This window comes from Crotalus tigris, unplaced genomic scaffold (assembly GCF_016545835.1).
Source record: "Crotalus tigris isolate CLP2741 ecotype Arizona unplaced genomic scaffold, ASM1654583v1 scf7180000020608.1315917, whole genome shotgun sequence".
Taxonomy (NCBI): Eukaryota; Metazoa; Chordata; class Lepidosauria; order Squamata; family Viperidae; genus Crotalus; species Crotalus tigris.
The window spans coordinates 275,588-289,998 of record NW_024098104.1 but is presented as its reverse complement, the minus strand read 5'-3'; the positions used below and the strand labels follow the sequence as shown (position 1 = coordinate 289,998).

Genomic DNA, 14,411 nt, shown 5'->3' with positions numbered 1-14,411 from the left:
AGGAAATTTCTCCTTAGTTCTAGATTAATTCTCTCTTTGATCCGTTGCTTCTTGTCCTGCCTTCAGACGCTTCAGAAAATAGGTTGACACCCCCCCCCTCTCTTCTTTGTGGCAGCCCCTCAAATACCGGACCACTGCTTCTCAAGCCTTTCATTCGCATGAGTATAAAAATGATTTTTAAGGTTTGACTCTCGAGTCACATAGACAGACAAGCATACAGCAGAACAGAATAACCGAGTTGGGAGGGTCTTTGGAGGTTAGGGTTGGGGCTGAAAGTTACCAAGGCTGGACACTCCTGCTTTAAAGAAACCCCCAGTTTCTGTATCTCACTCCTGGCCAGCTCTCTCCTGATGCAATCCCGTTTCCTAGGGCGGCATGGAAGAGATCCTCTCCACCACGGCTTAAAAGTTAACTTTATTCTCCACTGCTGCCAGTTCAGAGGCTTGGCTCACTGTTTCCCTTCCGCAAAGGCAAGAAACGGGGCAAGAAACTCCGTTTTTGCTATGGCAAGGAGGAGGGCTGTGCCAAGGGGCCCTGGCTTTCTGGAACTTGCCAAGACATGAGAGTCTGAGCTGTTTTGGGGTGCCATTTCTTGCTCGCAAACAATGGGGAGACGAGGAAGGGAACCCCAGAAGGTTGTGTCAGTGTGTGCATTTGGAAATGAATGGACCACCTGATGCCTTTGCAGGGAGCACTATGTGGGTGTCTTTGTCTTGCAAAAATGAGATAATTGAGCAACAGCTGGCAGGGAATAAGAGTAAAGACATTTGCATGACAGATTTGCTAAGAATTCAGTGAACACATTTGTAAATAGTGCCTTTAACTGTAAATGAAAGACCAGGATTCAATCACGTATTTTTTTAGAAGATTTTTTAAAAACAATTTATTATTTTTGTAAGTAGCTCAAAGTGGTGAACAAACCTAATACTCCTTCCCCTTCCTATTTTCCCCACAACATCCCTGTGAGGTGGGTTCGGCTGAGAGAAAGGGACTGGCCCAAAGTCACCCAGCCGGCATTCATTGCAGAACTAGAACGCCCAATCTCCTAGTTTCCAGCCTGTGGCTTGACCACTAAACCAAACTGGCTTTCATTTTATCTGTGCAATGATGCAGACAGTTGATAATAAACAGTCTACTGATCATCTTCTGTACCCATTTTACAGATTGGGACTTACTTTCCCTGAGACAATGGTTTGCCCATGATCATCCAAGATGGGGGAGCAATTTGAACCCTAAAAATGTCCACCCACCTCAGATCTATTCCTGGGGATTCAAAATCAGAAACTCTCAGAGAGTGGGAGCAATACACTCCAGGCGTGCCCTGGAGACGCTTTGCTTTTCTTCTGAGGGTGGCAAGACCAGCCTTCTCCCTCTCCCCCCAAATCCAGGAAAGAAATCCCAATAGAATTTTCTAGATGCCAAGAGTCCCCAAAGCTATTACCCTGCGGAGATGGAAGCCCACATGCCTTGGTAATAAAACCTTGGATCTGTTGCAGCTCCTGCAGAGAGAAAAAAAACCGCATTTCTCCTGCAGGGACTGAGGTTTCTCCCGATAAGACCCCCCCCCTCTATTTTTTCCTTCTGGAGAGTCGTCCTCCCACCTCCAAGGAACCACGGCTTGGATCTTGGAGCATTTCTTCAGGAGAAAGTGACCTTAGAGGGGTTTTCTGCAAATCACCCGACTTTCAGAACAAGATTTGCTCGCCTCACTGTCTCCTTTTCTCTATTCTGCCCCCCCTTTAAATGGAAGACCCCTCACCCAGTTCGGAGTGAAGACCCTCCTGTAGTCCCATTTCTTCCGTGGTCTTTCTTCTTGTTTCCATGCCTCTCCTGGCTTGAAAGCGCGCGGTGGATCGCGTCCTTCTCACCTCGACCAAGAATTCGGATGAGTGAGTGAGACCAAAAGGCGCTTTTTCCGAAGAGGAGAGCCACTCGCCTCCCCCCTCCCCAAGCCCCCTCCTGCGCTCCATTCAGATCGCGGAGGCTCACTCCGTTTCTCTCCAAGCAGCTTTTTCCCCAACTTGGCGCCTTCCCAACAGCGGGACTACAACTCCCGTTCGCCGCCTGTGGGCCATGGAGGGTGGGCGAGCGAGGCAGAGGAGGCTGCCTTATTGAGCGCCCGCTCGGCTCCCTTCGCCGCCCCTCCGCAGGGCCAAAAGATCGCGCGCTCCGGGGCGCCGCGCAAACCAAGTCGCCCAAAAATGGCAAACTTTTGAGGCGCTTGCAGCCGGCCCAGCTCCCCACAAAGAGGATCGAGCTGGGTCGGCACCCGCGGCTGCTTGCGCCCCTGCCCGCACCGGGAGAGCCCAAAGCCGGCGAGCGCACGAGGAGCGTCTGGCCGGCCAGCTCTGCCCTCCGAGCTGGGCAGGCAAGCGGCGCAAGCCGGCCCCCGCTGGCTGTTTTGCGCCGCCTCCGAGGGGGCGGCGGCTCTGCGGCCGCTATAAAGGCGGGCGCGGCGCCTCGGACGGGCAGAGTCGAGCCGACCCGTCTAGCTTGCGCGCATCTCCTCCGCAGCCTCCTCCCAGCCAGCTCTTAGCCGCGCCTTTACGCCTCCGCTGCTGCGCCGATCCTTCCAATGCGCCTGGCGGAGATGATCAAGAAGATGGGTCCCGGCGAGGTGGAGTTCAACATCCCGGCCAAGAACTGCTACCGGATGGTGGTGCTGGGCTCGTCCAAGGTGGGCAAGACGGCCATCGTCTCGCGCTTCCTCAGCGGCCGGTTCGAGGACCAGTACACGCCCACCATCGAGGACTTCCACCGCAAGCTCTACAGCATCCGCGGGGAGGTCTACCAGCTGGACATCCTGGACACGTCCGGCAACCACCCCTTCCCGGCCATGCGGCGCCTCTCCATCCTCACCGGTAAGACGGCGGGCGCGCGTCTCTGTGTCTGCGCGGGGATCAAGGGCCGGAGCCCGGGATAGGGCTCGGAGGCAGCCCGGGGAAGGCGTTGTCCTTTGGGCTCTGCTCCGCCAACCAGTCTGAATGGGACTGTGAGAGAAATGGAGAGAGAGAGAGAAAGAGAGAGAAATGGAGAGAGAGATGAAAAGAGAAAGAGAGAGAGAGAGAGAGAGAGAGAGAGAGAAAGAGATGGAGAGAGAAAAAGAAAGAGATGGAAAGAGAGAAAAGAGATCAGCATTTCTCAACTTTAAGATGGGTGGACTTCAACTCTCAGAATTGTGATGTTTGGCCACGCGCGCCTCCTACAAAACTTGGAGGAATTGTCCCCCCCTTCCCGCCCCTGGTAGCTCCTCAACTCTTCGTCATTTGCAAGCGGGCGCCCCTGTGCCTCTCTCTGCCACTTTGCGCGGTTCGCAAGTTCTGCCTGGCTTCGAAACCCGCGTGAAGCAGAGGAAGGAAAATCTATACACTGCAGATAAAAATAAAAGATTATTCCCCCAATGTCGATTAATTCACTCGATATTTCCCGGTTCTGTTCTGTGCTCCGTCTCTCTTTGAAACGGCTGCAGCTGGAACCCCACACCCTGGCAAGTTTAATGGGGGAGAGATAAGTCAAGATCGCCGCTCCCACAGTCCTTGCAAGTTGAAACTTTATAAATCTGAGCTTTCAGTCTCGGCTTTACAACCTATTGATAAGGAGCTTCATTGAAGCGCCTTTGGCAATCTGATAATTCTGGAGTTGTAAAGAAAAGGAAAACAAAGGACACTTTTTACAGAAAGCCGAAGCTGATAAGAAAAGGAGAGGCCATCCCCCGTCTCTTCTAAATAACGCCTCTGGGATGCAAAAAAAAATGCATTTTTATGGCGACTGCAGCAATATAGACATGGTGCTGCATTTCTGACCTGTAGTGAACTTTTTTGGCTAATGCTTTAAAAAAATGCAGGCAATAGAGTGGAGAGAGAATCAATATATATATATATATATATTTATGCGTTATTTTATGCATTGCCAGGATAGTTATATTTAGTTCTGGAATATGTATTGTATTCCTCTCGTTTATTGCTGTTCTTTCCCTAGCACTGCATGCATCCAGTAGCAAAGTTTTGAACCTTAGTTCCTAACCTTCTTCCTCTCTGTTCCTTCTCCTGCAGGAGATGTCTTCATCCTCGTCTTCAGCCTGGATAACCGGGACTCCTTCGAGGAAGTCCAGCGTCTGAAGCAGCAGATCCTGGAGACCAAGTCTTGCCTGAAAAACAAGACCAAGGAGAACATTGAAGTTCCTCTGGTTATTTGTGGGAACAAAGGCGACCGGGACTTCTACCGGGAGGTGGAACCCCGAGAAATTGAGCAACTGTTGGGCCAGGACTCCAAAAAGTATCCCTATTTTGAGATCTCTGCCAAGAAGAACAGCAGTTTGGACGAGATGTTCCAGGCGCTCTTCACCATGGCCAAACTTCCCAACGAAATGAGCCCAGATTTGCACCGCAAAGTCTCTCTGCAGTACTGTGATCTGTTGCACAAGAAGACCCTCAAGGGCAAAAAGCTCCTGAAGGACAGCTCTGGGGAAGGGACTGGGGATGCCTACGGCATTGTGGCCCCCTTCGCTCGCAGGCCCAGCGTCCACAGCGACCTCATGTACATCCGGGAGAAGGCCATCCGAGGCGGACAGGCTAAGGACAAAGAACGTTGCGTGATCAGCTAAAGGCTCTTCTCTCTGGTCTTCGGACCTCCCTGACCAAGGGGGACCAAGAAGCTCTTTGGTAGCCAAACTCTGCCAGCCCTTCTGGGAGGCACGCAAGCCTCGGGCTGTGGAAGACAGGGCCTCCTCACTCTCCACGGGGAACCCTTGACTATTTTCCTTTTAGCAGGAGTTGGAGGCAAGGCTGGACCGTCCAGCTAGGACCCGGAACTGGAGAAAAAACATTGAAGACTCAGTGGTTGGAAGGAGACCTTCTGTGAAGACCCTCTGACTATGTTTGTGGTCAAAAGACTGGGGGGAAACGGGAGGGGGGATTTGGTTGTACGGGAGGCAGCCGCTAGCTGAACTCCCCGACTTTCTCATGGCTGTGTCTGTGATGCTTTCGATGTGTTGCCTCTGAGCATGTTGAAAAGTTTTAATTTGCTGCTACTGCTGCTGACAATTGTCCATGGCTTGTCCTCTCCTTCCCCTTCACCCCCATTGTGTGGGAGCACAGAAGGAGGGGAGACTGGTGGGGAAGCTGTTGGAAAAGTGATCCTGTTTACAGCCCTCCTCCTTTTTCATGGACGTTTGTTGACAAACGAGCAAACCAACCTACAACCGCATTGCATTAAAGCCAACAGGCACTTTATATACATATGTAGAATTATCGGGTTGATTGTCAAGATTGGCATCTTGTTTTTACGATGTTTGACACTGGTTCTTTGTTATATTTGGGTGAGGTTTTTTCTATGAAATAAAACTTTTGAAAAATACAACAATTTTGGTATTGACTTGTTTGATGGTGTGAGGGAAATGGGGGGGGGGCATATTGGCACAGGTATCTGTTGGACAGTGTTGAGTTTTTGGGGTTGGGTGACAGGTCTACGCAGCAGGTTTCCTGAGGTCCCAGCACCAACTGTGCCTGGTGTCTTGAAGATGCCCGATTGAAGCTGGAGATGTTAAGAAGGTGTAATCAGGAGTGCTGAACTAGGATTGTGGAGACCCCTGTCCAAAGCCACCCTTAGCCTTGGAGACCCCTGGTGGACTGTGGGCCAGCCTTTTATCCAGCCTGGCCAACCTTACTAAGTTGTAGTTGTTGAGATAAAAGGAAGTCCTCCCAGAAACCAAGGAAGACCTCTTGAAAGACCTACCATGACATCCAAATTTGACAACCTGACGTTGTGTGGACTTCAATTCACAGAATTCCCAGCCGCCATGAATCACATGAAAAGGTTTCTCCACACAGGAATCGTCTTCTCAACAAATGACCCACTTTCCAAGCAGATCACAGTTCTACCAGTCTTTATAATATGATCCTTCTCAAAAGACTTGAGAAACTTGACTGATTCTGTTTAAATTTTCAATATCCCTGCTGGGTTTGATAGACAGTGTCCTCCTTTCCCACCCTGGTCCCCATCCAAATCACTTTCAGATCCTGCTTCTCAAGAACTAAGACCCCCTGCAAAAGTAGCTTCCAGGAGACCAGGGTTCAAACCCCCCTTCTATCTTAAGACTTGCCTTCCTCCCCAGATTCTGGTGATGGGAGAAAATAACAGATGGACCAGTTGAGCTCTTGAGAAAAGATGGTCTATAAACCCAGACATTATAACTGCCCTCCTTGTGCCTGACCTCAGGTTTCCAAGCTGTGAATGCTGATGGGATAAACAAATGTCTGTATTTCTAATAGGGGCATTGGAGATGAATTGCAGTAACTATAACTATTACTACAACTATTAATAATAATAAGGTAGAGGTTGGTGGCCTCTTAAAATAACTGATGAAGACAGAGAAGGGAGATGAAGTCATTGGAAGAATGGAAAATGGCATGAAGTTAAATGAAAAGAGGGTGAGATAATTATCCCCTTCCCACTTTCCATGCGTCTCCTCTGGCATCAGTCTTCCACACGGCAGAAAATACCAAGGGCATGATGTGCCCAGTGGAAATTTTCCAGGCATTGCAAAGTCAACAAGGCTGCCGTACTGTGCCAGGGAGCATTAACTATACTAAGGATGAATGACAGAAATCCAGACCTTGTTGACCTCTTGGATGTGCTCAGCCCAACCCTCCCCATAATTGCCTTTATCGCACTCGTGGTCTGGAGTAGAAAAAAAACAATAAACTTTCATCTCACGGGATGCTGGAATGAGGCCAAGAGGCTGATTCACACACCTGAAGCCGGACAAGCAGCAGCTCCAGAGACGCCACCTTTGGCCTCTCTCAAGAATTGCTTTTTGAGGGCAATTGCAAAGATTCCCCTCCAAAGAGCAGTTTTGGATAGTGAGATGGCGGGAAAGAAAAGGAAAGAAAAGAAAAGAAGAAAAAAAGAAAAGGAAAGGAAAGGAAAGGTATTCCCTGGCCAGCATGTGGGGGAAATTTAAGATGAATGGACTTAAATTCCCAGAATTGAAGTTTGCCCATCTTAAAATCGCCAAGTTTCAAAAACACATAATGCCCAAACTGTGTTCAATTCTTTGAAATTGCAAGTTATTTTATTATTGACTTTCACAGACCAGAAATAATTTTAATTACAGAAGCAATAACGTCACTCAGTGTCACTTTAATTAATAGTAACTGTCCTAATGTTCCAGCAGGGAGAGAATCAACATTCTTACACAGAAAGAAAGAAGAAAAACAAAGAAAAAAATTAACATGATTTAAAAAAACAAGAAGGAAAAAAACAAAAAATGACATGATTAAGGATCAGGATTGAAAGGCTGGTGAGCAAGAAGATTAAGATAATCCCAGATCAGCCTTAAACAGACGAGAGATCAGATTTTTATCTTTTCATCCTATCAAAGATGAGATGAAGCAGTGATGATGCAGTGATTTTGTGAAAAAAACCACACACATATCCATGCTGCATGTTTAAAGAGGGCTATTTCTGAAGCGAAAAGGTTACACAGCTGGCAAATCTGACAAAGAACGACGTAAGTAAAATAAACCAAGAGTGTTAAGCATTACAGGCCACGTCAGTGGGGGAGGGGTGCACAGGCAACCCCAGAATATTAATATAATCCACCACCATCTTTCCCCCCCCAAATTATTTTTTTAGCAAAGCTATTAAGGAAGCAGTATTTGCTCCCAACAAGCAAGCTAAAAATAATCGAAACAACATTCACACATGGATAAATGGAGACTTTCTCCATGAATGACATCTTCCATGGAAACTGATGATTGACGTCACATAAATTTAATAAAATTCAGACATAAGTCATGAAGCTACTTTTTTTAATTTGCTGAAGATTTTAAATGCTGCTTCCATTTTCTCCCTTGCTGCTTCGCTGCATAAGAAACATTATTTCCTGCGGGCTGAAAAACGGGATTCAAAGATAGTCCCTACCACTCAACAAAGTGGTCCCTTCCCCTTTAAAACGTGTGGCACAATTCCACCTGGAGTGTACCACTTCATCCCACAGGAGGGGGGGGCTGAAGGGGTGAAAAGCCCAGCCAGGAAGACAAGGAAATAAAACCACCATTAATCAACTTATTAGTAAGTAGAAAGCTAACCTGAAAATTCATCCCAGGCTTTGCAACATCTAGGATTTTAATTTTTCTCACTTTTAATTCCAGGAATAGGCAGGATGGACCCCCCCCACCCACCTGATGAAGTGGTACACTCTCGCATAGCTTTACCACCCAGGTGCACAGAAAACGGCCCACAGACATCACCCCCCACACACACCAAGTGAGTTTTGCACAATCACACCCTATTGGGCTCACAAATTGCACATCAGGTCCATTTACATTAGCACAATGTTTTTCAAACTTGATCACTTTAAGAGGCGTGGACTTCAACTCCCAGAATTCCCCAGCCAGCTGGGGAGTTGAAGTCCACGCCTCTTAAAGTGGCCATGTCTGGCAAATGCCGCTTCCAAGGAACTGTCCTGTCTGCAGAGCGACGTCTCCTTTACTCCTTGGGGACTTCAAACATGCACAGAGTTTTATATTTCTGCAGTAGTTTGTTCTTCGTTTTCACTTGTTCTCGGAGGTGCTGCAGCTGCTGGTGCTGCTGTTCGGGGCTCCTGCTGATGCCCTGCATGCTTTTGATCAGTTTGTGGGTCTCCACAAATTTAGTTCTCAGCTCGTTCAACAGCTGGTGGACATCCTGGCTGTCTTTATCCATGCTAAAACAAAGAAACGGGAAGGAGAATAAAAATAAATTCCTTCTGTTAACAGCCGACGTTATTTATATACAAGCAAGGAAGCGCAAGGGAACCCGTGCAGCACTCCGATCTTTGGAAAATAATTTTTAATGGTTTTTAAAATATCTTTTCTGATTTTTTTTAAAGAAGCGAGCTCTTGGCTGCACGCTTATATTTTTTTAAAATAAAAGTCCTATGTCTAGCATCCTGGATTTTAATTCTCGTTCGCTTTGATTTCCCTTTTATTCCGAACAGGACTTTATTAATTATTCGTTGATTAAATTGGTTTGCTGCCCCTGTTGCTGCAAGGCAAACTTTGCTATCCTTGGTGCTCTCTGTAATATGACTTCCATCGAAAAACCTCATTTTAATCATTTTCCAAATGGGTATGTTTAGAAATTCCAGCAGGTTCCCACCTTCCAAAAAAAGTTCTCTGAATCAAGGTAGCCCATTATTCCTACTCAACCCCTCAAATCCCTCCCTCCCCCCCTGTGCTGATGGCCCAAGAAATCATGGAGAGATGGGCGGTTAAGAAGTATGAGATATAAATAAACAAACGAACCTTGGGGAGAAAGGCAGAGAGAGAGGGAGAGAGAAAGAGTGGCTAATTGTAGAAATAAATCTCGTGTTTTGAAAACAGAGAATTATGTTCCTGCCATGAAAGCAACTCCCACATAGTTGGAAGAAAACATTCTATTTGGGACTTTCCATTAGAGGCTGGCTGGCAACCAAAGATAGACTAATAAATAGGCTTTTGCAAAGCAAGCAGCAGAAAACCCCAACATTCTGCGTCTCAGGGAGGAAACAGCTCCAGAATCCTTTTGTTGAAGGCTGCTGTGAGGATCAAAACAGGCCTTCGCCAAAGGGACCCTCCTCATCCAGATGTGCAAGGGCCCCCCTCCCACCAGCATTTAGGAACCTCAAAATCATCCTAGCTTTGGGCCCTGCTTCTATTCAGTGCCCGTGTCCATCTCATTATTTTAGCCTTGCGTTAGCCTCATTCTGATGTCCTGATTTACAGTTTGGGATGTTTTCGGTTACCGAGATGTTCGACCTCTGTTGGCTCAGACTGTGGACCACAGCTGAGCCGCTCAACCTCAGCCCCTTGAAGATGGGCAGACTTCGACTCCCAGAATTCCCCAGCCAGCATGGATCGTGTGTGCATAGATGGCATATAAAAACATTATTATAAATGTAATAATGAAAACAAGAAAAGATGGGGAGGGAAAGCTTTTGCAAGCTCAGAACAGGGCTAAGTTTAGCTCTGGACCCCCTTCCTCCCTCTAGTTGCCCAGAGGTGGCAAGAACTGGGCTCCCTGCCAGCTGTGCGCCAGGATGCTCCCCATCAGCTGGGCCAGAGATACCAAATTTGGGGAGCATCGGATTCAAATCCTGAAGGGGTAGAAATCTAAGCATCAATCTCGCTGGAGATCCTCATCTCCAGTCTGAAATCCGGGGATGCGTGGGAGACCTCCTAGCCTGGAACTCAGCCTTTCCTCCATCCCTGCCCTCCAAGGTAGACTGCCCCTGTCCCCGGAGGCTCGGCGGGACATTTACCATTTGATAATGTCGTGCACCAGGGGCAGGAACGAATAGTTCTCCAGGCCCGGCCCGGGTGGGGCGGCGGGGGTCGCGGCCTGCGCCTGCGGCGGCAGGAACTTGGACTCGGGCGCCGCGCAAGGCTGGGGTGCGGGAAGCGGCGCGGGGGCCGTGGCCAGCGGCTCGCCCGGGGCCTGGGGGGTCCCCGCGGGCTGGGGTCCGCCGGGGGGCGGCTGGGGCGGCGGGCCGGGGTCCTCCAGGGCTGCCCGCGGACCTCCGGGCGCCGCGGCTCCCGGCGTGGCCATGCGCTTCGCCCGGCTGGGCTCCGAGCGCCTTTGCGCCTGGCCGGGGGCGCCGCGGTGCCGCTCAGCGCTCGCTCCGGGGGGATCGCCCTGCGCTGGAGGCCCTGCCCGCCGCCGCCGCCCCCCCTCGCCCGCGGTCGCAGCAAATGCACGCCACGCGCGTTGCAAGAGTGCAAAGCTGCAGCGCCTCCGCGGCCCTTTTGCACGTCAGCCGGTTGCAGCTCCTCCTTCGGCTCCGCTGCGCCGCCTTTCCTGCAGCGGCGGGACTGGGAGCGCTCCGACGGCCCGCTCCTCCTCCTCCTTCTCTTCCTCCCTTCTCCTCCTCCTCCTCCTTCCTCCCTCCTCCTCTTTCTTTTCCTCCTCTTCTTCCCTCCTCCTCCTCCTCCTCCTCTCTTTTCTTTTTCCTTCCTCCTTCTCTTTTCTCCTCCTCCTCCTCCCCCTATCCTTCTCCTCCTCTTCTTCCCTTCTCTTTCTTCTTCCTCCCATCTCCTCCTCCTTTCTTTCTCGTCCTCCTTTGCTTCTCCTTCTCCTCTTCTTCTTCCCTTCTCCTTCTTTCCTTCTCCTCCTCCTTTCTTCTTCTTCTTCCTCCTCCTCCTCCTCTTTTTCTTCTCCTCCTCCACTTCTCTTTTTCTTCACTTCTCCTTCTCTTCTTCACTTCTCCTCCTTCTCTTCTTTTTTCCTTCTCCTCCTTTCCTCTTTCTCCTCTGCTTCCCTTCTCATTCTTCCCTTCTTCTTCTTTCCTCCCCCCCCTGTTTTTCCTCCCACCCTTTAGGACATAATATAAAAGTTTATATAAAGATTTTGAAGCAGGAGGCGTGAACTTAAATGGACTCCAGAAGATGGCAGAGGACAGGAAGCCCTGGAGGAACGTTGTCCATGGGGTCGTGATGGGTCGGACATGACTTTGCAATTAACAACAAAGATTTAACTGCAAAAAGGCTGTGAGCCTAAATTTAAGGAGAAGAAGATTTCACCCTTCCAGGGAAGACAACTGATGTCATGAACCACAGTATATGATCCCTGAGAATATTTTTAATTAATCAGAAAAAAACGCTTTATTGGAGCAGGGACAGATTTACCGAAATAAGCCTAATTATCTTCCCAACAAAAGAAAAAATAACATCCCACTTCTTTTAGGTCAGATTGCAGTCATCAGTTCGTAGAAAAATGACTCGCAGTAAAGTGCCTCCCAATTTGTTTTAAGTAAATATTAATAAACAGGTGCTATTTATATCTAAACCGAAACCCTGGGATGAGTGTCTGAGCTTGGTGGATACTACTAAAAATAACTAATATAATCAACAGCTGATTTCTAGCAAAAAAAGGAAGATGGGGGGGGGGGCAGAAGCAGCAACAGCAGAGCCTGAGAGCAATTGAGATGGTTTGCTGAAGGCGATGGACCGCTCTGAGGTCGCCTTTTGCAAGCCCTGTTTGAGACGTCGCATGCTACAATGAGATGTGGTAGCATAAGAGGGATGATCTGGGCTTCTGGCCACTCGTCCCACTTCTCGGGAAGGCATCCTGGATCTTCTACACCAGGAATCTCCAAACCTGGCAACTTTAAGACAAGTGGACGTCAACTCCCAGAATTCCCCAGATAGCCATGTTGAAGTCCATTTGTCTTAAAGTTGGCAAGTTTGACAAACATTGCTTTAAGGGAACATAGTTTCCAATCGTCCACAAGGGTGGACCTCTTCATCCTTTAGTTCCTTAGCCCGCTCTGGCTGGGTTTTTCCCTAATACTTAAATGCCACATGTGTGCCATTATGCAAGGAGACAAGGGTGGAGCAGAGCGGGTTAAGGAACTAAAGGATGAAGTGGTTCACCCCTGTGGACTATTAGAAACTATGTTCCCTTAAAGCAATGTTTCTCCAACTTGCCAACTTTCAGACAAGTGGACTTCAACATGACTTCTGGGAGTTGAAGTCCAGAGGTCTTAAATTGGCCATCTTCGGGGACCCCTGTTCTGCTCCAAACAGGCTGCTAATGCTCAGGAATTGAGGCTCCCAAGGCTGATTTCCCAACTGCAGAATCTGGAGACGCAGCCTTGACTCCAGTTAAACTTTGCTCTGCTGAACCTGCCTTGGGATCCCTCTGCAAATTTGAACAGCCTTTGGTGGAAGAGGTGAAGACACGAGAAGGGGGAGCAATGAAGAGACCCGGCAGATCCGAAGGTTAATAAGGCCAGAGAATGGACAGGGAAACACAGAAGAATCCAGTTTTTCTGGACTCTGGCGAGCTCGCTACTTACACAAACAAGACCTCCAGTCTGCTGTAACTTCAAACAGTCATGAAACAAACAGTCGTAAGTAAGGATTTACCTGTAAGCTTATTGGAAAAACCCAAATTGGCAATGGTCATCGTGCTGGGCCAAACACAAACACACATCAGGAGGTTTTAGCCTAGTATCAAACAATTATTTTAGTTTTAGTTTGCCCGAGGCCAGACTTCTTTTGTGCTTATGTGTTTAGCCAACAACAGGTGTTTAGGCAACAACAACTTTTGAGTTGGACATGGAGGAGGGGAGGAAGGGCATGAACACTTAAAGGTTTATTCAGCCTTATTAGAAATAAAAACTGTTAATTGCTACACTTAGGCAGCATTCAAAGATCTTTCTTTCCCCGTTTCAGGCCTAGCAGTGTTTTTCTTTGTGTTAGTAGCAGGCTGGCAACAGAGCAGTGATGCATCTTTAAAAAGTGTGACTGCTTTTTTACCATATGTCCTTCCAGATGCTGGAACAAAAGTGATCTAATGCATTAAATTAACAGAGAAGCCTTCTCGTTCAGACTGTGGAAGAGTAAAAATCAGCATCCATCTTTTAAGTAATTATATTTCCCAGCTGCAGTAAAATAAGCGAGGGGCCAGGGGTTTTTAAATGTCTCTTCCCTGAATTGCTTCTTCATCACCAATGAATCCGATAACTGGCAATTCTCAGCATTTATTGCTGGTTTGCTGAATAACTAGATAAGTTGGAGAGGTGTTTTTCAAAGTTGGCAAAGAAAGACAGGTGGACTTGCCTCCTGCTAAAATGCTAAAATGTTCATAAAGCATCCTCTCCTCTGCAAAGGTGATTTTTGCAAAAAGTAGATTGGCAGTATTTTTTTTTTAAATAAAAACACTCAATAAACCATAGGGGGTCAGTAGGGTCAGTAGCGATGAGGAACATAAAACCATTTGTGGCTATAAACCTTGAAAGTTGGATCACTGCATTTTCACCTAAATGGAGATTCTCTGTCATCCAGGTCATGGTTGTCTCAAAGATACTCTTCCAAAAGGCAACTGGATTTTCTGTTTGTTTGTTTGTTTTTCTTGAAAATGTTTCACTTTTCATCCAAAAAGTTCCTTTCGTTCTTCAGTTTCATCTAAACGATGAGTCACGTCTTTAACTGGACTAATGTGCAGCCCTTCCATTGAACTGGACCGATTGCCTGGCTTCCCACATCTTTTCAAATAGCACTTCTTCAGAAATAAATTAATGTAGCGGGTTAATTGCCCTTCACCTCCCTTTCATCAATCAGCCTGGGAAAATGTGGTTGTGTTTTGATTTTTTGTTGAGTTCCTAGCAACGTGTTTTCACTGCCTCATTGTTGACATGTGCACTTCTCTTAAACAGGAGGGTTTGGACTTGGGCCATAAACTCACTGGCCCCTTGGAAAAGCTGTCTAAAAATCCCAGTTTCCAAATATTTTCCTTTTTAAAAGGAGTGGGTTGCTGATGTTTGCAAAGTTAACTGAAACATGGGTTGGCTGTGTGTTATTCCAGCACAATGCCTTCAGTGACACCCCTCATTAGACACACAATTCATCTTACAATTCACAATTGTAATGACAGGGAGAATGATTAAT

General features: G+C 47.8%; 2 protein-coding genes across 2 annotated transcripts; one reads left to right on the top strand and one right to left on the bottom strand.

Annotated features, from left to right (window-relative positions):
- Positions 1-2,459: 2,459 nt before the first annotated feature.
- Positions 2,460-5,361, top strand: RASD1 (ras related dexamethasone induced 1). The gene is made up of 2 exons (XM_039368072.1): positions 2,460-2,861; positions 4,053-5,361. The coding sequence occupies exons 1-2, from the start codon at positions 2,576-2,578 to the stop codon at positions 4,601-4,603; spliced, it is 837 nt and encodes a 278-aa protein (XP_039224006.1). The 5' UTR covers positions 2,460-2,575; the 3' UTR covers positions 4,604-5,361.
- A 1,684-nt stretch (positions 5,362-7,045) lies between these two features.
- On the bottom strand, positions 7,046-10,799 carry MED9 (mediator complex subunit 9). The gene is made up of 2 exons (XM_039368052.1): positions 10,283-10,799; positions 7,046-8,707 (listed from the first exon to the last, which is right to left on the bottom strand). Exons 1-2 carry the CDS (start codon positions 10,567-10,569, stop codon positions 8,491-8,493), a joined length of 504 nt encoding a protein of 167 aa, XP_039223986.1. The 5' UTR covers positions 10,570-10,799; the 3' UTR covers positions 7,046-8,490.
- Positions 10,800-14,411: the final 3,612 nt, after the last annotated feature.

Bases quoted from the DNA above. Each gene is read 5' to 3' on its own strand.
- MED9 (XM_039368052.1), bottom strand. From the start codon at position 10,569: ATGGCCACGCCGGGAGCCGCGGCGCCCGGAGGTCCGCGGGCAGCCCTG. The intron at 8,708-10,282 runs GTAAATGTCCCG...TCTTTGTTTTAG, and splicing joins GTGCACGACATTATCAAATG to CATGGATAAAGACAGCCAGG.
- RASD1 (XM_039368072.1), top strand. From the start codon at position 2,576: ATGCGCCTGGCGGAGATGATCAAGAAGATGGGTCCCGGCGAGGTGGAG. The intron at 2,862-4,052 runs GTAAGACGGCGG...CTTCTCCTGCAG, and splicing joins GCGCCTCTCCATCCTCACCG to GAGATGTCTTCATCCTCGTC.